The 24,084-nt window shown below is 44.8% G+C and overlaps 1 protein-coding gene across 1 annotated transcript in view; it reads right to left on the bottom strand.

Moving 5' to 3' along the window:
* Positions 1 to 24,084, bottom strand: part of MAGI2 (membrane associated guanylate kinase, WW and PDZ domain containing 2) — a 1,194,001-nt gene that overhangs the window by 396,835 nt on the left and 773,082 nt on the right. The window contains exon 5 of the mRNA XM_077807869.1: positions 4,558 to 4,768. Within this exon, the coding sequence (XP_077663995.1) occupies positions 4,558 to 4,768 (211 nt within the window). The remainder of the gene's footprint in view (positions 1 to 4,557; positions 4,769 to 24,084) is intronic.

The raw sequence follows: 24,084 nt of genomic DNA on the forward strand, positions 1-24,084 counted from the left end.
CTTCGGCACTTCAAGCAACTTGAGTGTGGGTTGCTTAGATACATAGCCTTATTGCAGGAAATGTAGGGCTTGAATCCTGGTGACCGAGGCATTCACCGGTACCGGGAATCGACTGAAACCCTTAGGTATTGTAAAACCCTAACTAACTATACTAAAACAATAATAATAGTAATAACAATAAACTATTTATAACAAAATACAAGAATACACAGTACAAAGAGTTGACTGAAAGCAATTGCAAAAGCAAGATGAGCATAACAGTGACCATCACAGGCAGTAAGAAGGAACTGTGGGGGTTCGGGATTGGCTGGGCCCTTTATACCTGTGCCACCGGTGTGTTGCAGTTGAGGGTGCCACTGAGGAAAAAATTTCCAGTGACTGTGCACAGGGTGTGCACACATCAAGAGTGGAATGGACACGTGCAATCACTCAAAGAAAAGCACGTATGCATCAGCATCATAAATGGCTACAGAGCCTGCCCCATCCAGTGAAGCCTGGAAAGAGGTCCTAGCCACCAGCTTACCTGCTTCGATTGCTGCTGGAAACTCTTACCTGGCATCCTCTGGAAACTTGTCCACAAACTTGAGAACATTGTCCCAGAGGGAGAAATCGTATCTAGCCTGCGAGCTTGCTGGTTTGAGATACAAAACTGGAGGCCAGCAGTAGAATAAATTTTTTCTTCTGAAAAGATCAAGTTTCTTTGCCTTTTTTTGTCTTTGGAGTAGAAGACGGCTATCCCTCGTTCACTGTCGAGCCCACCAATGAACTCAAGGTGGTGGTGGTAAAAGTGTGCATATCCCCGTGAGGGCTCATGGTACTTTCACTCAGTCTTTTTGTCTGTTGGTGGCAGGGAAGAGGCATTTGCCACAATATTCTTGTGGGCTCCAGAATAGCTTCATTTATAGGGAAAGTTTCTTGGGACATCCCTGCTAATCCCAAAATGTCTACTAACCTATAGGAGCTCTCTTGAACTACCTCCATTCATGTGTCCAGGGAAGAAGCAACACTCTTTAACAGGTCTATATTGGCCCTGTAATGTCCTAAAGAGGAGAGGACATTTCAAATGTCACTGTCTCACTGGGTAATGAGGAGGAGGAACACAAATGCTGAGGTTCTGCCTCCTGTAACTCTTCCGATGGAGGTTCTATTGGAGAATGGGGAGGATCTGGTGGTAGGAGGAAACCCCCCTGGGTTCCAGTATGGCCATTGGTAGGGCACTGGACCCAATCAAGGATCTGTGTCCCTCAACCAATGCAGAATCTCTGTCAGATACCCAGGGTGAAAACCCCTCAGTGATGGAGAGTGATGCCTCGATCTCTGGCCTGAGATATGTATGAACCAATCTCTGATCCCAAAGAAGAGCCCGAGTCACCTGAAGAGGGGAGTGTGGTACCGCTTGGTGTCGAGGACCACTCTTGAGTCTCTGGAGACAACAAGTACCGAGGGGAGCATACTGGGCTTGCTTCTGCATGGCACTGAGAAAGGAGACACAGGAGGGTCTAAAGTTGGCCATGGTATGGAAGTTGACCTCTGCCTGCAGGTAAGTCCATTGTAGTCTGAAGATTCATTGGTACCGGGTGAGATATCTGCTGTACCGCTGGAGAGGCCAGTATTGAGAGGCAGAGGAAATCCTGTAATATGCTTCTGGTGTTGGTTCTGAGAGGTTCCCCTGATGCAGCTGTTGTTGCATCGAAGGGGTCAGTGCTGCAAAGTGGGTTGGTCTCAGTGACATAGCCAGCGTGCTGGAGCTGATGACCCCACTGACTGAGATGCAGTCAGCACTGGAGAATGCTTCTCCTCTGAGGACACTCTTCCCCCACTTTCCAGACTGTTTGTTGGTTGACAGTATTGGAGACCTTGGCCTCTTGAAGGATGACCTTAGAAGCACCATGTTGATGCTTCTTTCTCAGTACTGGGGAAGCAGAATGATGCCAAAACTCAGCAATGTCCCTAGTGGCACTTCTGACTGAAGTAAATGTACTTGGTGGCTGCACCAAGTGGGAATGTTCTGAGGGTGGATGCCGGGCTGCCTCCGAGAAAAGGTTGCAGAATCTCATCTCCCTGTTCTACTTAGTTTGGGGCTTAAAATCCATACAGATCTAACTCTTGTTCCAGAAGTGACACTTGCCAAGGCACTTCAGACACCTAGAATGAGGGTCAGCCACCGACATGGATTTCCTGCAGCCAATGCAAGGTTTAAAACCCAGAGACCGAGGCATTCCCCAGTACCAGGCACCAGCACCCAGAAGAAATGGGAACTGACACTCCACTAAATTATAAAAAAATAATTAATAAATGAAATTTACACTAAATTACCACTTCACTATATACAAAAGAAAAAACAAATTCCCTGAAAGAGAGAAATTCCCAGAAGCAAGCCAACGTACTCTGACTACCAGTCATGGGTGGTAAGAAGGAACTGAGAAGGGGTCAGGATACCATCATGCAGCACAAGGCAGCAGAAGGAGCATGCGGTGCCCTGACATGTACTGCTAAGGGGAAATCTCTGACTCTGGTGCACTGACCACCCGTATTCCCGAAGTAGATGGACATCTGCAATCACTTACATTTTTTTCCCCCCAGGAGACACAATGGAAGCAATGGCAATTCAATCTTCCCTTCACTTTTTCCTCTCTAAAGTGCATTAACCCAGAGAGAATTGTGACCTTAAGAACCCCTCAATGCCAACTGACAGTGGGTTCAATGTTCTATAACAGCAACTCTTATGAGACCTGATAAACTCACTACACCTAACACACTGCTGTCATAATATATATCTATAATTTCATGAGAGGTATCAAATGAAAGCTTAGATCATACTGGTCATCATAAGCATTGTGAGATGTATGTATATTTGGTACACAAGGAATTGTGTGTACCTACTAAAAATAACTTTTAAACTATGTAACCAGGAAGAAATCACAAACAGGTTTTTTCCAGACAGGAGGTAAGGTGTATATCTCTCTGTCACATGCAAATTAAGCCAACACAATGGAAGCCCTATTTGCATGTGAAGTCAACAGGAAAAACAAGTTGCTAGGAGGGATGTGAAATCAACAGGGAGAACAGTGGAGAACATTCAATGGGAGAGAAGAATCTTATCTGAGGGTGCACTTCAAAAGGGGCATTTCAAAGGGTTACTGGACTATATGAGGAAGGGAAAAGGACCCCTTTCTTATCCTTTCACTGAGGCAAAAAGGACAGCACTTTTTCCATTCATGAAAGTTGGATCCTAGCCATCTGGGCTAGTGATTCTGGGAGGCTGCTTTAGGTGAGAAATAAGACAAGAACTTTAGTCTGTTAAAGTTAAGATAGAGTCTAAAAAGTGAGTTATACCTTTCATTTTACATATAACCTGTTGTTCTTGTTATGCTTGCTCACTAGCTCTTAAATCTTAACCTAGTAAATAAACTTATTTGCTTTCACAATCAGTAGATTCCAGTGCTGTGTTGTCATAAAGGATCTGATCCAAGTTGTGCCAGTCAAACTGTGTATACTCTGTCTCTTTTGGAGACAGCGTACCTGATTATTTCTGAGAGTATCCAGTGGCAGGGGCTGAATACCTCAGAGGGAGATGCTGGCAGAGGGGCTTGAGGATTGGTGTGTGTCTGTCACTAGCTGCACAGAGGGTAAGGTTTGCGGACATCTGGAAAAAAGTGCTATGTCTGTGGCCAGAGGCTGTTGGTTTTAGGGAGCTGAGCTACAGAAGACATCAGGCAAAAGTACTTCATGTGAAGGGCAGGTAGTGGCAAGGTACCTCATAACACTTAGTACCCCTGGGGAGCTGCACTGGGAAGTGAAAAAATAGTTGTGTCTTCATGTCCATTCAATTACCTGTCCCTGTCCTAGTGTGGTTGCCGTTTAGTGACCACTATAATAGTTGTGTAAAGTCTACCAGTTCATTTCTCAATTGCCACTGAACAGCAATCAGAAAATAATTACTTTTGATTACTATATGGACATAGACTGGATTTGATCCACTGACCTAGAGAAAAAAGATTCCATATCTCATTATCCATCCCCAAGTCATTCAGGAGTCTTATTTTTAAATATTATTTGATATGTGTTCTTAGGTTTTATCTATAAGTTTATCGTCTATCTTTTTTTCTTTAAATTTAATCCTTTTTTTTTTTAGAAAGAACACATTATATAGGACAAGGACATAAGCATCTAGCAATTGTAATACAACATATATGAGCATCAAACGCTGTCCTTCTACTGAGGCCAAAGCATATGGCTGAGTTGTTCTTTTCTTAAATACAGATGAGTGTTTTCCACCTTTAACTATTGCCAGCAGAGCTCCATGTTCATTAGCTACCTCCCTTGAAAGCAAATGCTGCTTCTGAACATCAGCCAGTAATCTGGAAAATGGTACAAATTCCTGGCACCAGGCACTGAATGCGGTGTCACTTCCATGACATGCATGATCTTTCTGCTGGTTCAGAGTGGAGGATCTTGGATTGTGCGTTATGTAACATTCCAGTACAAAACAGTTTCCCCTACACAGTTAGACATACTCTTTTTAATAGAAAGAGACAAAAAATATGCAAGACTCACTCAATAAAGTAGACTTCCCCTTTTTCTGTGTAAGCCATTTCCCAATTATCAGGTAATGGGCCCAACTCATCATTCTCTTCAGGTTTTGTTTGCTTTGTTACATCCATATTCTCCTTTGCTTCTTCAGGCTGACTGTACACTGGCGCAGGATAAGGCTGGGAGGAAATCTCACCTGAGGCACCTGTACTCTTCTCTTCATGTTCACTCGATTCTACAAGAGAAGAAAAAAAGACTTTCTTATCCCTGTGTTTGTAACTCATTTACATAACGTGGAGGATTTACTGCATGAAAGTCCGTGAGTAACATTCCAGAAACTTCAAGTCTCCAGACAAAGACAAAGGTTTTATTGGGTTTCCCTCCAAGAAGTTTTTTTTTTAACCTAAAACAAGAACAGCAACAAAAAAAACAAACAAACAAAAAACAAACCAAACCAAGAAAATAAAGAATCAAACATACAAGGGCAAACACGCTTTTCATCGCACTGCAGGGCTAGTGGGGTTCTGTGGAATGTTTACCGTATCTGCACATCATTGGTTCTACTCCTTAATGGTTCTTGCTTGCTCTCGCCCATGGGTTCTCCCAAATCAACTGCTAGCAGTGATGCGAAGGCAGCCTTTTATCCAGTATTACTAGCTGTCACGGATCCACAGGATCAGTGCTACACCCCCAGCTTTGGGACTGTCCCTTGAAGGAACCTCTTTGATGTGCCTGTCATAAATATAAAGGGAAGGCTAACCACTTTTAAATTCCTCCTGGCCAGAGGAAAAAACCCTTTCACCTGTAAAGGGTTAAGAAGCTAAAGATAACCTCACTTGCACCTGACCAAAATGACCAATGAGGAGACAAGATACTTTCAAAGCTGGAGCGGGGTGGCAGGGGGGGGAGGAAACAAAGGGTTCTCTCTGTCTGTGTGTTGCTTTTGCCAGGACCAGAGCCGGAATGCAGGTTAGAACTCCTGTACAGGGCTAATAAGCAATCTAGTTAGATATGCATTAGATTCTGTTTTGTTTAAATGGCCGATAAAATAAGTTGTGCTGAATGGAATGTATATTCCTGTTTTTGTGTCTTTTTGTAACTTAAGGTTTTGCCTAGAGAGATTCTCTATGTTTTGAATCTGATTACCCTGTAAGGTATTTACCATTCTGATTTTACAGAGGTGATTCTTTTACTTTTTCTTCAATTAAAATTCTTCTTTTAAGAACCTGATTGCTTTTTCATTGTTCTTAAGATCCAAGGGTTTGGATCTGTGTTCACCTACGCAAATTGGTGAGGATTTTTATCAAGCCTTCCCCAGGAAAGGGGGTATAGGGTTTGGGAGGATTTTGGGGGGGAGGGGGTGGAAGATGTTTCCAAGCGGTCTCTTTCCCTGTTATATATTTGTTAGACACTTGGTGTGGCAGCAATAAAGTCCAAGGGAAAAAGGTACAATAGTTTGCACCTTGGGGAAGTTTTAACCTAAGATGGTAAAAATAAGCTTAAGGGGTTTTTCAGGCAGGTCCCCACATCTGTACCCTAGAGTTCAGAGTGGGGAAGGAACCTTGACAGTCCCAGATCTGAAGGGACCTCACTTTTTCTTCAGGGCAGGCCACATGGCCTCACCCACTCCTCAGACTGAACCTCTGGGCTTTAGCACTCCTGCTTCACACTGTGAGCTCTGTCCAATGACAGAGAAAGACTCCTGGTGTAGAGTTGTCCACTCTTCAGGGACTAATGCGCTTCACCGAGTATTTATAAGAACACTCAAGCAGTGTTTTCAAAACAATACAATTTATTAGTCAACTGGAACACAGCATAAGAAGTCCTTCGGTCAGAGGTTCTCAAACTGTGGTCTGCAGACCACCAGTGGTCTGTGAGCTCCATTCAGGTGGTCTGCGTATAGTTCCCTCTAAGGTGTACACCTGGGCGGCTGCAGACAAGAGAATGAAGGGCTACCCAGCTAATTAGTGGAGCCGTGCAGGCGTGGCTCCACTAATTAGGTGCCTGGACCCTGGAGAAGACCCACATGTAAGGTGAGGTGGTGGCCTTGGGGAAAATAGGAGGTAGGTGGGAGGGGGCAGTGGTGTGAGAAGAGGGAGAGGGGGGAATTTGGGACGTGCAGGGCTGTGGTGGCCAGATAAAGAGGCGCTTTTCCCCAGTTCCAGGGCTGCGGCTGCCCTGCCTCAGCTCTGTGGCTGCTGTGACGGGGAAGAGACCCCGCTCCTTCCAAGTCCAGCTCGGTCGCTGCCGCGGCGGGGGAGAGAGGGAAAGACCCCACTCCTTCCCAGTCCAGCTCGGGGGCTGCTGTGTGTGGGAGAGACCCCCTCATTCCCAATCCAGCTCGGGGGCTGCCACGGCAGGGGAGAGAGGGCACATCTAGCACATTAGAAAGGTAAGACTACTGATATTAAAATACGAGTTGCGTGCTTTTATTTGTAAAACAAAAAAAATGTTTATTATTACTAAGGTTTTTTTTTTAAATAGCGCTTTTATCCAACGTGCTTTACAATAGTTAGCTAACAGTACAGACAACAGTTGGAAAGATCATTAAGTGATCCGCCAAGACCCTCAGCAATTTTCAAGTGGTCCATGAAAAAAAAAGTTTGAGAACCACTGCCTTAGGTTAAATCATAGTCCACTGTCGTCAGCTGAGAGCCCCAGCCAAGCTGTAGTGAACTCCATTTTCTGGCTCTGTGTGTCTCTCAGTCTGACGTACTTAGTCAGTCCCCAAGTGAGAGAGCTCGAGTTTTTTCCAGAGCTCACTCTTATTCTCAAACCTTTAAATCTTTTGTTCTCAAGAGGGGTCTTTGCTTAGCTTACTTCCTGAGATGTGCGGAAATCCATGAGTCACTGGAGCTTTCATTGTCTCTCTGACCCTCTTGCTGATCTGGGTTGGTTTCAACCAGTTCTTAGGGTATGTCTACACTACGGAATAAGGTCGAATTTATAGAAGTCGGTTTTTTAGAAATCGGTTTTATATATTCGAGTGTGTGTGTCCCCACAGAAAATGCTCTAAGTGCATTAAGTGCATTAACTCGGCGGAGTGCTTCCACAGTACCGAGGCTAGAGTCGACTTCCGGAGCGTTGCACTGTGGATAGCTATCCCACAGTTCCCGCAGTCTCCGCTGCCCATTGGAATTCTGGGTTGAGATCCCAATGCCTGATGGGGCTAAAACATTGTCACGGGTGGTTCTGGGTACATATCATCAGGCCCCCGTTCCCTCCCTCCCTCCGTGAAAGCAAGGGCAGACAATCGTTTCGCGCCTTTTTTCCTGAGTTACCTGTGCAGACGCCATACCACGGCAAGCATGGAGCCCGCTCAGGTAACTGTCACCCTATGTCTCCTGGGTGCTGGCAGACGCGGTACGGCTTTGCTACACAGTAGCAGCAACCCGTTGCCTTCTGGCAGCAGACGGTGCAGTATGACTGGTAGTCGTCCTCGTTGTGTCCGAGGTGCTCCTGGCCACGTCGGCTGGGAGCGCCTGGGCAGACATGGGCGCAGGGACTAAATTTGGAGTGACTTGACCAGGTCATTCTCTTTAGTCCTGCAGTCAGTCCTATTGAACCGTCTTATGGTGAGCAGGCAGGCGATACGGATTGCTAGCAGTCGTATTGTACCATCTTCTGCCAGGCAGGCAAGAGATGAGGATTGCTAGCAGTCGTATTGTACCATCTTCTGCCAGGCAGGCAAGAGATGAGGATGGCTAGCAGTCGTACTGTACCATCTTCTGCCGAGCAGCCATGAGATGTGGATGGCATGCAGTCCTTCTGCACCGTCTGCTGCCAGCCAAAGATGTAAAAGATAGATGGAGTGGATCAAAACAAGAAATAGACCAGATTTGTTTTGTACTCATTTGCTTCCCCCCCTCCCCTGTCTAGGGGACTCATTCCTCTAGGTCACACTGCAGTCACTCACAGAGAAGGTGCAGTGAGGTAAATCTAGCCATGTATCAATCAGAGGCCAGGCTAACCTCCTTGTTCCAATAAGAACAATAACCATTTCTTATTGGAACCCTCCGTGAAGTCCTGCCTGAAATACTCCTTGATGTAAAGACACCCCCTTTGTTGATTTTAGCTCCCTGAAGCCAACCCTGTAAGCCGTGTCGTCAGTCGCCCCTCCCTCCGTCAGAGCAATGGCAGACAATCGTTCGGCGCCTTTTTTCTGTGCGGACGCCATACCAAGGCAAGCATGGAGGCCGCTCAGCTCACTTTGGCAATTAGGAGCACATTAAACACCACACGCATTATCCAGCAGTATATGCAGCACCAGAACCTGGCAAAGCGATACCGGACGAGGAGGCGACGTCAGCGCGGTCACGTGAGTGATCAGGACATGGACACAGATTTCTCTGAAAGCATGGGCCCTGCCAATGCATGCATCATGGTGCTAATGGGGCAGGTTCATTCTGTGGAACACCGATTCTGGGCTCGGGAAACAAGCACAGACTGGTGGGACCGCATAGTGTTGCAGGTCTGGGACGATTCCCAGTGGCTGCAAAACTTTCGCATGCGTAAGGGCATTTCATGGAACTTTGTGACTTGCTTTCCCCTGCCCTCAGGTGCATGAATACCAAGATGAGAGCAGCCCTCACAGTTGAGAAGCGAGTGGCGATAGCCCTGTGGAAGCTTGCAAAGCCAGACAGCTACCAGTCAGTTGGGAATCAATTTGGAGTGGGCAAATCTACTGTTTGGGCTGCTGTGATGCAAGTAGCCCACGCAATCAAAGATCTGCTGATATCAAGGGTAGTGACCCTGGGAAATGTGCAGGTCATAATGGATGGCTTTGCTGCAATGGGATTCCCTAACTGTGGTGGGGCCATAGATGGAACCCATATCCCTATCTTGGCACCGGAGCACCAAGCCGCCGAGTACATAAACCGCAAGGGGTACTTTTCGATAGTGCTGCAAGCTCTGGTGGATCACAAGGGACGTTTCACCAACATCAACGTGGGATGGTCGGGAAAGGTGCATGACGCTCGCATCTTCAGGAACTCTGGTCTGTTTCAAAAGCTGCAGGAAGGGACTTTATTCCCAGACCAGAAAATAACTGTTGGGGATGTTGAAATGCCTATATGTATCCTTGGGGACCCAGCCGACCCCTTAATGCCATGGCTCATGAAGCCGTACACAGGCAGCCTGGACAATAGTCAGGAGCTGTTCAACTACAGGCTGAGCAAGTGCAGAATGGTGGTAGAATGTGCATTTGGACGTTTAAAGGCGTGCTGGCGCAGTTTACTGACTCGCTTAGACCTCAGCGAAACCAATATTCCCACTGTTATTACTGCTTGCTGTGTGCTCCACAATATCTGTGAGAGTAAGGGGGAGACGTTTATGGCGGGGTGGGAGGTTGAGGCAAATCGCCTGGCTGCTGGTTACGCGCAGCCAGACACCAGGGCGGTTAGAAGAGCACAGGAGGGCGCGGTACGCATCAGAGAAGCTTTGAAAACCAGTTTCATGACTGGCCAGGCTACGGTGTGAAAGTTCTGTTTGTTTCTCCTTGATGAAACCCCCTGCCCCTTGGTTCACTCTACTTCCCTGTAAGCTAACCACCCGCCCCTCCTCCCTTCAATCACCGCTTGCAGAGGCAATAAAGTCATTGTTGCTTCACATTCATGCATTCTTTATTCATTCATCACACAAATAGGGGGATGACTACCAAGGTAGCCCAGGAGGGGTGGTGGAGGAGGGAAGGAAAATGCCACACAGCACTTTAAGCACAGCACTTTAAAAGTTTACAACTTTAAAATTTATTGAATGACAGCCTTCTTTTTTTTGGGCAATCCTCTGTGGTGGAGTGGCTGGTTGGCCGAAGGCCCCCCCACCGCGTTCTTGGGCATCTGGGTGTGGAGGCTATGGAACTTGGGGAGGAGGGCGGTTGGTTACAGAGGGGCTGCAGTGGCAGTCTGTGCTCCAGCTGCCTTTGCTGCAGCTCAACCATACACTGGAGTATACTGGTTTGGTCCTCCAGCAGCCTCAGCATTGAATCCTGCCTCCTCTCATCATGCTGCCGCCACATTTGAGCTTCAGCCCTCTCTTCAGCCCGCCACTTACTCTCTTCAGCCCGCCACCTCTCCTCCCGGTCATTTTGTGCTTTCCTGCACTCTGATATTATTTGCCTCCACGCATTCATCTGTGCTCTGTCAGTGTGGGAGGACAGCATGAGCTTGGAGAACATTTCATCGCGACTGCGTTTTTTTTTCTTTCTAAGCTTCACTAGCCTCTGGGAAGGAGAAGATCCTGTGATCATTGAAACACATGCAGCTGGTGGAGAAAAAAAAAGGGACAGCGGTATTTAAAAAGACACATTTTATAAAACAGTGGCTACACTCTTTCAGGGTAATCCTTGCTGTTAACATTACATACATAGCACATGTGCTTTCGTTACAATTTCGCATTTTGCCTCCCCCCACCGCGTGGCTACCCCCTCAACCTTTCCCCCTCCCTGTGACTAACAGCGGGGAACATTTCTGTTTAGCCACAGGCAAACAGCCCAGCAGGAATGGGCTCCTCTGAGTGTCCCCTGAAGAAAAGCACTCTATTTCAACCAGGTGACCATGAATTATATCTCACTCTCCTGAGGATAACACAGAGAGATAAAGAATGGATGTTGTTTGAATGCCAGCAAACATACACTGCAATGCTTTGTTCTACAATGATTCCCGAGTACGTGTTACTGGCCTGGAGTGGTAAAGTGTCCTACCATGAAGGACGCAATAAGGCTGCCCTCCCCAGAAACCTTTTGCAAAGGCTTTAGGAGTACATCTAGGAGAACCGCGAATGCCAGGGCAAAGTAATCCTTTCACATGCTTACTTTTAAACCATGTATAGTATTTTAAAAGGTACACTCACCAGAGGTCCCTTCTCCGCCTGCTGGGTCCAGGAGGCAGCCTTGGGTGGGTTCGGGGGGTACTGGCTCCAGGTCCAGGGTGAGAAACTGTTCCTGGCTGTTGGGAAAACCGGTTTCTCTGCTTGCTTGCTGTGAGCTATCTACAACCTCATCATCATCATCATCTTCTTCGTCCCCAAAACCTGCTTCCGTATTGCCTCCATCTCCATTGAAGGAGTCAAACAACACGGCTGGGGTAGTGGTGGCTGAACCCCCTAAAATGGCATGCTCATCATAGAAGCGGCATGTTTGGGGCTCTGACCCGGAGCGGCTGTTCGCCTCTTTGGTTTTCTGGTAGGCTTGCCTCAGCTCCTTCAGTTTCATGCGGCACTGCTTTGGGTCCCTGTTATGGCCTCTGTCCTTCATGCCCTGGGAGATTTTGACAAAGGTTTTGGCATTTCGAAAACTGGAACGGAGTTCTGATAGCACGGATTCCTCTCCCCAAACAGCGATCAGATCCCGTACCTCCCGTTCGGTCCATGCTGGAGCTCTTTTGCGATTCTGGGACTCCATCATGGTCACCTCTGCTGATGAGCTCTGCATGGTCACCTGCAGCTTGCCACGCTGGCCAAACAGGAAATGAGATTCAAAAGTTCGCGGTTCTTTTCCTGTCTACCTGGCCAGTGCATTTGAGTTGAGAGTGCTGTCCAGAGCAGTCACAATGGAGCACTCTGGGATAGCTCCCGGAGGCCAATACCATCGAATTGTGTCCACAGTACCCCAAATTCGAGCCGGCAAGGTCGATTTAAGTGCTAATCCACTTGTCAGGGGTGGAGTAAGGAAATCGATTTTAAGAGCCCTTTAAGTCAAAATAAAGGGCTTCATTGTGTGGATGGGTGCAGGTTTACATCTATTTAACGCTGCTAAATTCGACCTAAAGTCCTAGTGTAGACCAGGGCTTAATGACTCTTCGTTCCAGCTAGACAAGGAGGTGACACACATGCAATATCTCTTTTTCTGATCTGAGAGCAAATTTAATCTTCTCCCCCACCCTACTGGGTAGCCAGTATAGCCTGATCTATAGAGTGTATTTTTATTATATTGATTACTTAAGAATCCCCAGTTACCATTTTGAGGGTTGACGGGTTCTTGTCTGCCCTTTTCTATAATACTTTGTGCTAGTAAGCTTTTGCAGCTACATTATCATCACCTTGGAGGACTACTATCGTCTCTTTTGATCAGATGTGAGGTACAGCTGAAGTGTCTGCCAAGGGAAGGAGGTACTATGGAGGGAAGAATATGACAACAAGGGCACCACTCCCTAAAGTGCCCCTCTACTCAGAAGAGTGACTATTTAAAAATGACACCTTCTCACTCAGCAAATCTGCTCTCTATGTATTCAGAATTATACCTGCTTACTTTAATGACTAACGTAAGCTCGGGTTATTTTTTTTTTCTTAGCTCTGTAGAATCAACTCAGCTGTGAAAGGGATCTGGTTTCTTTTCTGTTTCACACATTATCAACAAAAACTGTTCATTAATTTCCAAAGGCTACCCCACTGTCTTGAGATTATTCCAACTCTAGGAATGAGGCCCAGTTCTGCATCTACATTGTGTTTCTGGAAGTGAAACAATGAGCATGTGAAAAAGAAGAGAGGGGCATGTGTGAAGTCCTCTTCCATATTTTAGGGGTGGCTTCCTCATTTTAAAACCCTAGCAGCCAGTTTCTACCTTCACCTGAAAGGGCAGCACCAGGATAAGAGTGTATAGAGCAGAAGTGGAAGCATACAGAGGAGTCAACCCGGAACAGTGCACTGTCATAGAATCATAGAATATCAGGGTTGGGAGGGACCTCAGGAGGTCATCTAGTCCAACCCCCTGCTCAAAGCAGGACCAATCCCCAATTAAATCATCCCAGCCAGGGCTTTGTCAAGCCTGACCTTAAAAACTTCTAAGGAAGGAGATTCCACCACCTCCCTAGATAGCGCATTCCAGTGTTTCACCACCCTCCTAGTGAAAAAGTTTTTCCTAATATCCAACCTAAATCTCCCCCACTGCAATTTGAGACCATTACTCCTTGTTCTGTCATCTGCTACCACTGAGAACAGTCTAGAACCATCCTCTTTGGAACCCCCTTTCAGGTAGTTGAAAGCAGCTATCAAATCTCCCCTCATTCTTCTCTTCCATAGACTAAACATCCCCAGTTCCCTCAGCCTCTCCTCATAACTCATGTGTTCCAGTCCCCTAATCATTTTTGTTGCCCTCCGCTGGACTCTTTCCAATTTTTCCACATCCTTTCGTGTAGTGTGGGGCCCAAAACTGGACACAGTACTCCAGATGAGGCCTCACCAGTGTCAAATAGAGGGGAACGATCACGTCCCTCGATCTGCTGGCAATGCCCCTACTTATACATCCCCAAATGCCATTGGCCTTCTTGGAGTTCTGAAGTAACTCATATGTGAAATTGCAGAACTGCTATCTGTGCTATGTAATCTATCATTTAAATCAGCTTCTGTACCAGAAGACTGGAAGTTAGCTAATGTGACGCCAATTTTTTAAAAAGGCTCCAGAGGTGATCCTGGCAATTACAGGCTGGTAAGACTAACTAAAGTACCGGGGAAACTAGCTGAAACTATAGTAAAGACCAGAATTGTCAGACACATAGATGAACATGATTTGTTGGGGAAGAGTTAACATATTTTTTTGTAAAGGGAAATCATGCCTCACTAATCTACCAGAATTCTTTGAGGGGGTCAGCAAGCATGTGGACAAGGGTGATCCAGTGGATATAGTGTACTTAGATTTTCAGAAAGCCTTTGACAAGGTCCTGCACCAAAGGCTCTTAAAAGCAAAGTAAGCTGTCATGGGATAAGAGGGAAGGTCCTCTCATGGATTGTTAACTTGTTAAAAGGCAGGAAACACATGGTAGGAATAAATAAGGATGTTTTCAGAATGCAGAGAGGTAAATAGTTGTGTCCCCCAGGGGTCTGTACTGGGACCAGTACTATTCAACATATTCATAAATTATCTGGAAAAAGGAGTAAACAGTGAGATGGAAAAATTTTCAGATGATACAAAACTACTCAAGCTAGTTAAGTCCAAAGCAGACTGCAAACAGCTACAAAGGGATCTCACAAAACTGGGTGACTGGGCAACAAAATGGCAGATGAAATTCAATGTTGAGAAATGCAAAGTAATGCACATTGGAAAACATAATGCTAACTATACATATAAAATGATGGGGTCTAAATTAGCTGTTACCACTCAAGAAAGATCTTGGAGTCACAGCGGATAATTATCTGAAACCATCCGCTCAATGTGCAGCAGCAGTCAAAAAAGCTAACAGAATGTTAGGAATCATTAAGAAAGGGATAGATAATAATACAGAAAATATCATATTGCCTCTATATAAATCCATGCTATACCCACATACTGAATACAGTGTGAAGATGTGGTCGCCCCATCTCAAAAGAAGATATATTGGAATTGGAAAAGGTTCAGAAAAGGGCAACAAAAACAATTAAGGGTATGAACAGCTTTTGTATGAGGAGTGATTAATAAGACTGAGACTTTTCAGCTTGGAATAGAGATGACTAAGGGGGGAATATGATAGAAGTCTATAAAATCATGATGGGTGTGGAGAAAGTACATAAGGAAGTGTTATTTACTCCCCTTAACACAAGAACTAGGGGTCACCAAATGAAATTAATAGACAGCAGGTTTAAAACAAACAAAAGGAAGTATTTCTTCGCACAGTGCAACCTGTGGAACTCCTTGCCAGAAGATGCTGTGAAGGCCAAGACTATAACAGGGTTAAAAAAATAACTAGATAAATTCATGGAGGATAGGTCTATCAATGACTGTTAGCCAGGATGGGCAGGGATCGTGTCCCTAGCTTCTTCCAGAAGCTGGGAATGGGTGACAGTGGATGGATCACTTGATGATGACCTGTTCTTTTCACTCCCTCTGAAGCACCTGGCATTGGCCACTGTCAGAAGACACATCACTAGGCTAGATGGACCTTTGGTCTGATCCAGTACAGCTGTTCCTATGTTCTTATGAAGCCAAATAGAGAAACTAAGGGCAAACCGTAAGGACTGGGGGGTAACTGAAGCTGTAATTGCCTTCAGAAACTTTAGTTTCGGTGATTATGTGTGAGCCAGATAGATCATAGCTGGATTCTCAGATCACAGGTCTGGCAGTTAGGAAAGCAGTATTGCCAACTCTTGTGATTTTATCTCAAGTATTGTGATATATCATGTTTTTCTTAAAGGCCAAGCTTCTGCAGTCATATGATTAGGTGAGAATCTCAGCTGTCATTAAACAACAACAAAGTTTCCCAGATCTCATCATTGCAGAGAAATACTTGAAAATATGAACCCTAAGGAGTAGAGGGTAGACCCTCACTTGCTATAAATTGTCATATCTCCATTCTAGTCAACAGTGCTATGGTCATTTTACATAATCTGGAGGTCTGCCTCATAAAAACAGAAGACAAATAAAAAGTACTCAATTTGTATTTAATTATTTTTTAAAAAAATCTCATGATTTCTAAGCCGATCTCAATATTTATTGGGGATTGATTGATGAACACATGATTTTGGGAACTCCTCTTGATAAGTGTAAAAATGAGCAATAAAGGTGCTATAATGACATTTTAACAAAATGCATTTCCAAATAGAACTACAGAATGGACTACAGAATGGACATTCCACTCATCTTTGATTTAAAGTCCAGCATTGTATTGCCATTTAATATTACATATTTTGTTGTGTGTATGTATGTTTCAAATGTTTCAGGTAAGCTATATATCACCTTTTCTGATTCTCTTCCTATTGATAAATAATGTTTGACTTAAAAATATAGTTCTGGTGAAAAATGTTTAAGTTCAATAAAATCCAAAACATTACAGCAACTCACTAACAAGGAGGAAAACCCCCCAAAGACATCTTATAATACCTGCCTTCAAATAATATCTTTGATTTAAAGATTTTGAAAGATTGTTCCATAATATGTGCCCCCAAATACATTTGTCACTAAATAAAATAATTAATTGACTTGATATCAGGTGAAACAGCCTACTGGAGATAGTGTCTCCAGATGGAAAAGATTATATGGTCCAGTTTTCAAAATACATTCAAAAGCAACTTAGTGCAGTACATCAACAGTGAGTGAGTGCCCTGAGAAGTGGCAGTGGAGGCAATGGGAAAACATCAGCCTCTTATTCCATATGTTAAACATAGCACATTCAAGGGAAAGAAGGAACATTGAGACAGTCTGCATTAAAAATACATTTAAAACCACTGGTTTCAGAGTAACAGCCGTGTTAGTCTGTATTCGCAAAAAGAAAAAGAGTACTTGTGGCACCTTTTATTTATAATCTAACACTTGGAAGTTTCTACCTATGTGAAATGAGCATGCCAGGTTGGGTTTTTATTTTAATGCTGCAGATTATTCATGCAGTAAAGTATAAAACCTTGTACTTTTGGAAGAAAAGAAACAACCCAGCTGCTCAAAGCCATATAGATGGAGAATAAACTAAATGAAATAATATAAAATATTGGTTTTTGAATTGGTTTGTACACCTCTGGAGAAAAAACAGTTATAGCTCTTTTTATGTAGTACTGGTGTCATCATATCTGAGTCAACAATTCCTAGTCCTGCACAGGAACTAATACATCTCTTTTTAAATCGTTCCTATGTAATAAGAAGACAGTGCAGCCAGTGCACTCCCGTGGGATTGTTGCACCTTTTGGCCTGGTTGATGACATCTGGACCTTCGCCTCTTGCTTTGCAATGCAGCCGAGGGCATGCAATAATCCTTCTGAAACATTTTCCTTGTCATGTTTTATTCCTTAATTAATTTGAGCCTGAAAAAAAAAATTCCTTTTTGGGGTGAAACTTATAATTGTTGCAATAACTTCCAATTGTCTGGAGGGGAAGATGAATAATACACATAGAATCACAGAAATGAAGGCCTGGAAGGGAGCTCGAGAAGTCATCAAGTCCAGCCCCCTGCACTGTGGCAGGACCGAGTAACCCTAGACCTGGGGTTAGCAACCTGTGGCACGCCTGCCAAAGGTGGCACGCGAGCTGATTTTTACTGGCACACTGCTGCCAGCTGGGGTCCCAGCTGCCGACCCCGCTCAGCCTACTGCCGGCCTGGGTGAACAGAACCCTGGGCTGGCAGCAGGCTGAGCGGGGCCAGCAGCCGGGACCCCGGCTGGCAGGAGCCGGTGGCTGGAAGCCCAGCCTGGCGGCAGGCTGTGCTGCTCCGCCCGCCGCCGGTCTGGGGTTCTATCTGCTGGTGCAGTGTATTAAATTTCTCCCCGTAGGAATGTGATACTTGCGGAGCATCAGGACTGGCAGCCGTAAGTAGTACGCTGTAAGTAGCACATTCCTACGGGGAGAAATTTAATACAGTACACCCTGGTAGGGAAGGTTGTGCCTCCCCAAACAGCCTGCCCCTTATACATTCTATATGATTCCCTTCCACTTCCCGCCTCCTGACTGCCCCCCTCAGAACCCCTGACCCATCCAACCCCCCCACCACTCCTTGTCTCCTGATGGCCCCCTCCTGGGACCCTCCCACCTCTATCCGCCCCCCCCCCGGGACCCCAACCCCTCCATCCAAGCCCCCCTGCTCCTGTCCCCTGACTGCCCTGACCCCTATCCACAACCCCGACCCCTGACAGGCCCCCAGGACTCCCATGCCTATCCAACACCCCCTGTTCCCTGTCCCCTTACCATTCTGCTCAGAGCACCAGGACTGGCAGCCAGAAGTAGCATGCCATAAGTAGCATATTCCTATGGGGAGCAATTTAATACACTACACCTGACCCCGCTCAGCCTTTAGATGGTCTAAAGTTCTCAAAATATGTTCTCGCACCCCTTATCAAAAATTACACTACAATTAGCTTAAATCTTGAAAACTTAAAACCTTTGTTTGTATACTACAGTAATGATGAAACAAAATAGTTGTACTTATGTGCCTGTGCTTAATTTGAGTTTTTGATGATTTACATTCTAAAAAAAATCTCAAATGTCTCTCACCCCAGAAAGGGCATCTTGTACCCCCAGGGGGTGCGTGCACCCCAGGTTAAGAACCACTGCACTAAATTGATAGAATCTGCATTTTAATTTAATTTTAAATGAAGCTTCTTAAACATTTTAAAAACCTTATTTTACATAGAACAACAGTTTAGTTATATAATATAGACTTATAGAGAGAGAGACCTTCTAAAAACGTTAAAATGTATTACTGGCATGTGAAACCTTAAATTAGAGTGAATAAATGAAGACTCAGCACACCACTTCTGAAAGGTTGCCGACCCCTGCCCTAGACCATTACTGAAGTTATTTGTCCAACTTGATTTGAAAAGCTTCCAATGATGGGGACTCCAGGACCTCCCTTGGAATCCTATTCCAGAGTTTAACTACCCTTATAGTTTAAAAGTTTTTCCTCATATTGAACCTCTACCTCCCTTGCTGCAGATTAAGCCCATTATTTCTTGTCCTGCCTTCAGTGGACACAGAGAACAATTGGTCACTGTCTTCTTTATAACAGCCCTTAACTGTACATATTGGAAGACTTTTCAGGTTAGCCCTCAGTCTTCTTCCCTCAAAACTAAATGCTCCCAGTTTTTTCACCCTTTCCTCATAGGTTAAGTTTTCTAAACCTTTTACCATTTTTGTAGCTCTCCTCTGGACTCTTTCCAATTTGTCCCCATCCTTCCTAAATTGTGGTGCCTAGAATTTGGCACATTACTCCAGCTGGGAACCTCACCAGTGCTGAGTACAGTGGGACAATTACCTTCTGTGTCTTACATACAACATCCTGTTAATACACCCCAAAATCATATTAACCTTTTTTGCAGCTGCATCACATTGATGGCTCATTTTCAGTTTGTGGTCCACTATAACCCCCAGACCTTTTTCAGCAGTACCACCACTGACAGGTCTTCCCCATTTTGTATGTTCCATGACGTTATAAAGGCATGTTTCATATGGAATTTAGAAAAAGGGTAAAAACAGCTTTGGTGAAAAGTGTGGAGCCAGAGGTGGTGGCTAGTAAAGTACTGAATCCTGATCTTGGTTGCTAAGGAGACTGACTTAACTTTTTGTTGATAGGAGTGCGAATTTCCCAACAGTATGCATAAATGCATGCTTTATGAGCACCACCCACACATACTTTGGACACCCTAAATCCAAATTATAAATTAATATGATGAATAATAACAACAATAATAATTAATACTATGGTAGTGGCTAAGAGTCCCAATCAGGATTAAGGCCTCACTACGATAGGTGTTATGCAAACACAAGCTTATTACCCAAAAGTAACAGAAACAGAGATAGGAGGGAGAAGAGCTACAATATTCCAGTAAATGATTATGGTAAATGTCCTGTCACTCCTTCTTGGTTCTGTTCACTGAGTCTTCCTGTTCCCCTCTCCCTTTTTCAGGGTGGGTCACGCAGAACTCTGTACACATCCCCCTCCTCTTCTCCCTCTACACCCTATCCTGGCCACATAGAAGTCAATAGCAAAATCCCCACTGACTTCAACTGGGCCAGGATTTCACCCCTCATTCCCAAACATGGCTTTGCCTCCCATTTTTATGCTGATGATTCACTAATCATCTCCCTTACTCTGGGTCCATCTCCCTCCATCCAAACAAAAATCTTTACCTGTTCTTCTGGCATCTCATCTTGGATGTTTAACCATCAGCTGAAACTTAACATGTCCAAAATCAATCTCCTGATCTTTTCCACTAAACCCACCCCTCTTTCACCCAACCTCTGTCACAGTGGACAACAAAACTGTCCTTCCTGTGAAGGACCTTGAAGATCCCTCTATTAGATTATTGCAGTGTTGTTATAGCCGTGTTGGTTCCAGGATATTAGAGAGACAAGATGGGCGAGGAGATATCTTTTATTAGACCAACTTCTGATGGTGAAAGAAACAAGCTTTCAAGCTACACAAAGCTCGTCTCTTTCATCAACAGAAGCTGGTCCAATAAAAATATCACCTCACCCACCTTGGCCCTGCAATAGTGGATTACTCCTGTATATTGTCTTTGTTTGCTTGTTGTGTGGTGACTGCTATAGAACTTTAAGGGTTTAATTGAGACAAGGGGTTACTCAGACCAGGCAGGGAGATGTCAAGCTTCTGACAGGACCAATCACCCATATTTAAAAGAACATTACAGTTTTCAATCCCTTTCAAGTTTCCCTCTGACCATGCAGATTTCAACTTCCCTGGCTTGGTACAGGGAAGGGGAAAATTCAGGCAGCAACAGTGAAACAAAAAATTTGGAGTAGATTAAAAACCTGAGCTCCTGAGCTCAGGGGAGAGACACAAGGACTGCAGGGTGCAAACTGTCACCCGATACCAGAAGTGGGGCACCTGGATAGGTGAAGCCTACTGAGCCTTAGGTAAAACAGAAGCATGTAGATTGCTGTGTTCAAAAAATCTTTTCTTGTTAGGGTTTGATTCCTTCTGTTGAGATTAAACAACGCTCTGTTTGGAAGAGGCTGTTTTATGTTCCTAGATTCTCACACTGGCCACCACTCCCTGAGGGAAGAACTGCAGGGTTTGAACCCAGGCAGACCTGCTGAGGAACCACAGTTGGCATACAGGGGGATGTAGCCTAGTACCCCAGTCTGAGAGGGAAAGAATCATAGGATATCACCCCAGGAAGGTGAAAGCCTAATAACTCTCCTTGAGTACACAAATCCAGCTCAAGTCTAATCTTGCCACTTCTTCCTGCACAATGTCTCGAAGATCATCCTCTGCCTATGCTGCCAAAACACTGTAACAAGGCCTGAACATTTTGCACCTTGATTACTGTCATCTCCTCCTCTATGTTCTTGATGCCTGCAACCTCACTCTCTCAAATCATCTTGACTCATCATTCTGACGACATCACCCCTTTGTTAAGTCACTCCATTGACTTCCCGTCTTCTAATGCATCAGACACAAAGTTCTTGTTCTCACCCTTCCCTCTTGGGGCTTCCAATTCACCTTTGTTCCATGGCTTCAGGTTTCTGCTTCCACCCCAGTTCCCTCAGAGCCATGGAGCTCTGCCAGTCCCCCTGCAGCCCCTGGCCTCTCTAGAGCATCTAGTGTAAAGTACAAGGCAGGTGGAGAGCTGTGATCACTATTACTGAATAGCTAAGAACTACACATCTCTTGTTATATTTATTTGTTGCCTCATCCTACCATGTCCCACTTGTTTGTCTCATCCACGTCTTACATCTTGTCTTTTACACTGTAAGTTCTTTGGGGGCAGAGACTGTCATTTATTATGTTTGCATAGTGCTGAACACAATGGGGCCTGACTGAGTTCCCATTACTCCTTAAAGAGGACAGACCACCCTGTTACAGGGATGAAAACAAAACTCTACTTTGGCAAAGGGATTCCACAGCCCTCCTTCATGGGACTGTGCCTTGATTCACACAGGCCCCTCCAGCCGACCCAGGTTCCAGTCCTGCTCCAGGTAGCCTCTCTAGGTCCTTGCCCTCTCAATGTTTGTTTCCATTTTATAATGGCCTGGTCTTATTCCTCAAAGCCATTGAGTCCCCCCCATTTACTACTGACATACCCCCACCCTATATCCTCCCAATGGGTATCAATTCTCAACAGAGAATGAAAGGGCAGATGACATCACTAGGTCACTGACTTTGTGAAGGCCATCCTGTATTGCTGCTGCACTGTTCCCAGCTCTCTTCCTACAGGGGTGGCCTTTTACACAATGGTGCCTGGTGGTGACAGGAGAGCAGCATCTCCAACCCTATGTATGCTTGGGGTTGGGTGAGAATCCCTCACCCACTCTGCGCACAGAAGACACTAGCCATAGCTTTGGAGTGGTTCAGAAGGAGCTTTCATCAGCTTTGTCGGGACCACTTTTATAATCCATGACACACAGAGTGCTTTTTTAATGGGAGGTTTCAAAAATGTTAAACTTCATATGAACCTGATAACAAGCGGCTGTAGAGACAGTGGTCAACCTTTGACTAGTTCATGCAGGCTGAAATAGCTGCCACGTTTATCTGGCTGGAATTAGACTTCAAACTGGACAGAGACAAAGCAAGAAGGTAGTCTAGCAGCTTTTGTGGGGGTAAACAAAGCCATCAGCTTCGCCTTGATTGCAAAATGTTTCCACTTCAGTTGTAGGTACTTCTGGTAGATGGTTTTTAAGATGCCAGGAGGACATGGGCCACCTGCTCAGAAATGCCACTCTTATTGTTATAGCCTATTACTTATATTACAGTAGTGTCTAGGTGCCTCAGTAAGGGGCCAGAGACACATTATGCTAGAAATTATACACACAAATAACAAAAAGACTTTGCCCTGAAGAATTTGCAATCTAAGTATAGAATGAGAGACAAAAAAGGGGGCTACGACAAACAGACAGGGAAAGTACAAAGTAAAAATAAGATAATGATGAGCCATGCCTGAGGGTCACTAGCCTGGCAGGTGCCTGGCTGTCTGAGGGTGAGCTCCCTGGCTGGCATGGGGCAAGATACCCGGAGATACTATAGTGACTAGATCCATATTCATAGAGGCTGACAAGTTCAACGGAAGACATTACGAATGCACAAGAGTCCCTCACGAAAGAAGAACAAAGAAATGGTATAACATAAATTAAAAAAGGAATCAGATTACAGTCATAAAGCTCTCCACAAATATCATTGTCATTTACCAGTCTGATAAAGACAGGTTATTTAAGTTCCCTTGGATTCACTTCAGATCTTTAACTCCTCCAGTCTGCTGGTGCTAGCTGTTACATCAGCCCTTAGTTTCACACTATAGTCCTTTGCCCTGCTCAGACTCTGACAACACTACTAATTTGTAAGGCTTTAGGCTGTGCAGCGTGTATAAACATCCTAAAGGACTGTACAGATCTTTTGCAGATCCTTAAAGCTGAGTATTTAATGGAATGTTGCCTTTAAAGGAAAGAGAAACTCTTATGAAAAATGGCCTGCACTTTCCAAAAGTGCAATGACAAGTGCCAAGGCGTTGGTTCCTTCCATCTGGAGTGACCCACTCATTAACGTATTTTGTTTTTCCTGCCTGTTTGAAGACAAAGTACAAATGCATTTTAGGGGCAGCTAATACCCTTTTTTAGCACACAGATATACTGTCTCCTTTACAGAGTTCCTGAGACCTACATTGCCAAAATAAGGCAACACTGTGTGCATACATAGAGCTGCATTGGTAGAATCCCCCAAGTCTTCAGTCAGTATAGCTGAACAACAAAATGGTGCCACAAGTACTCCTTTTCTTTTGCGACTAACGCGGCTGCTACTCTGAACACTGCTTGTTCAGAGACCCACATCTAAAGGAATTACTTTACAGGGGGTCCTTTTACATACAGTGCTCAAATACTTCATTCTTTTAACATAGCACCTACCAGTGGATATTTCTTGAATATGGCCTAACCACCACTGATGTAGAATTTGCATGGGACATGTTATATATTGACAATGCAAAGGGAAAAGCAGATTTTGTATTTATTCTTGATCAGATTTGGATTATGAACTGAAATATATTGCCCTGAAATTGCTTCCTTGAAACTTGCATGTGGGCATATATTTCATAGAACAACATGGAAGGATATTAGGAAGACTATCCAGCGGGGACCAAATCCTGTCCTTGCCCAGCCTCTTTAGTTCCCTGGCAGCAGATCCAATGCTATTCTTGTTCATAAGGATTTGAGGG

The sequence above is a fragment of the Eretmochelys imbricata genome, chromosome 1 (assembly GCF_965152235.1).
Source record: "Eretmochelys imbricata isolate rEreImb1 chromosome 1, rEreImb1.hap1, whole genome shotgun sequence".
In the NCBI taxonomy this organism is placed as follows: domain Eukaryota; kingdom Metazoa; phylum Chordata; order Testudines; family Cheloniidae; genus Eretmochelys; species Eretmochelys imbricata.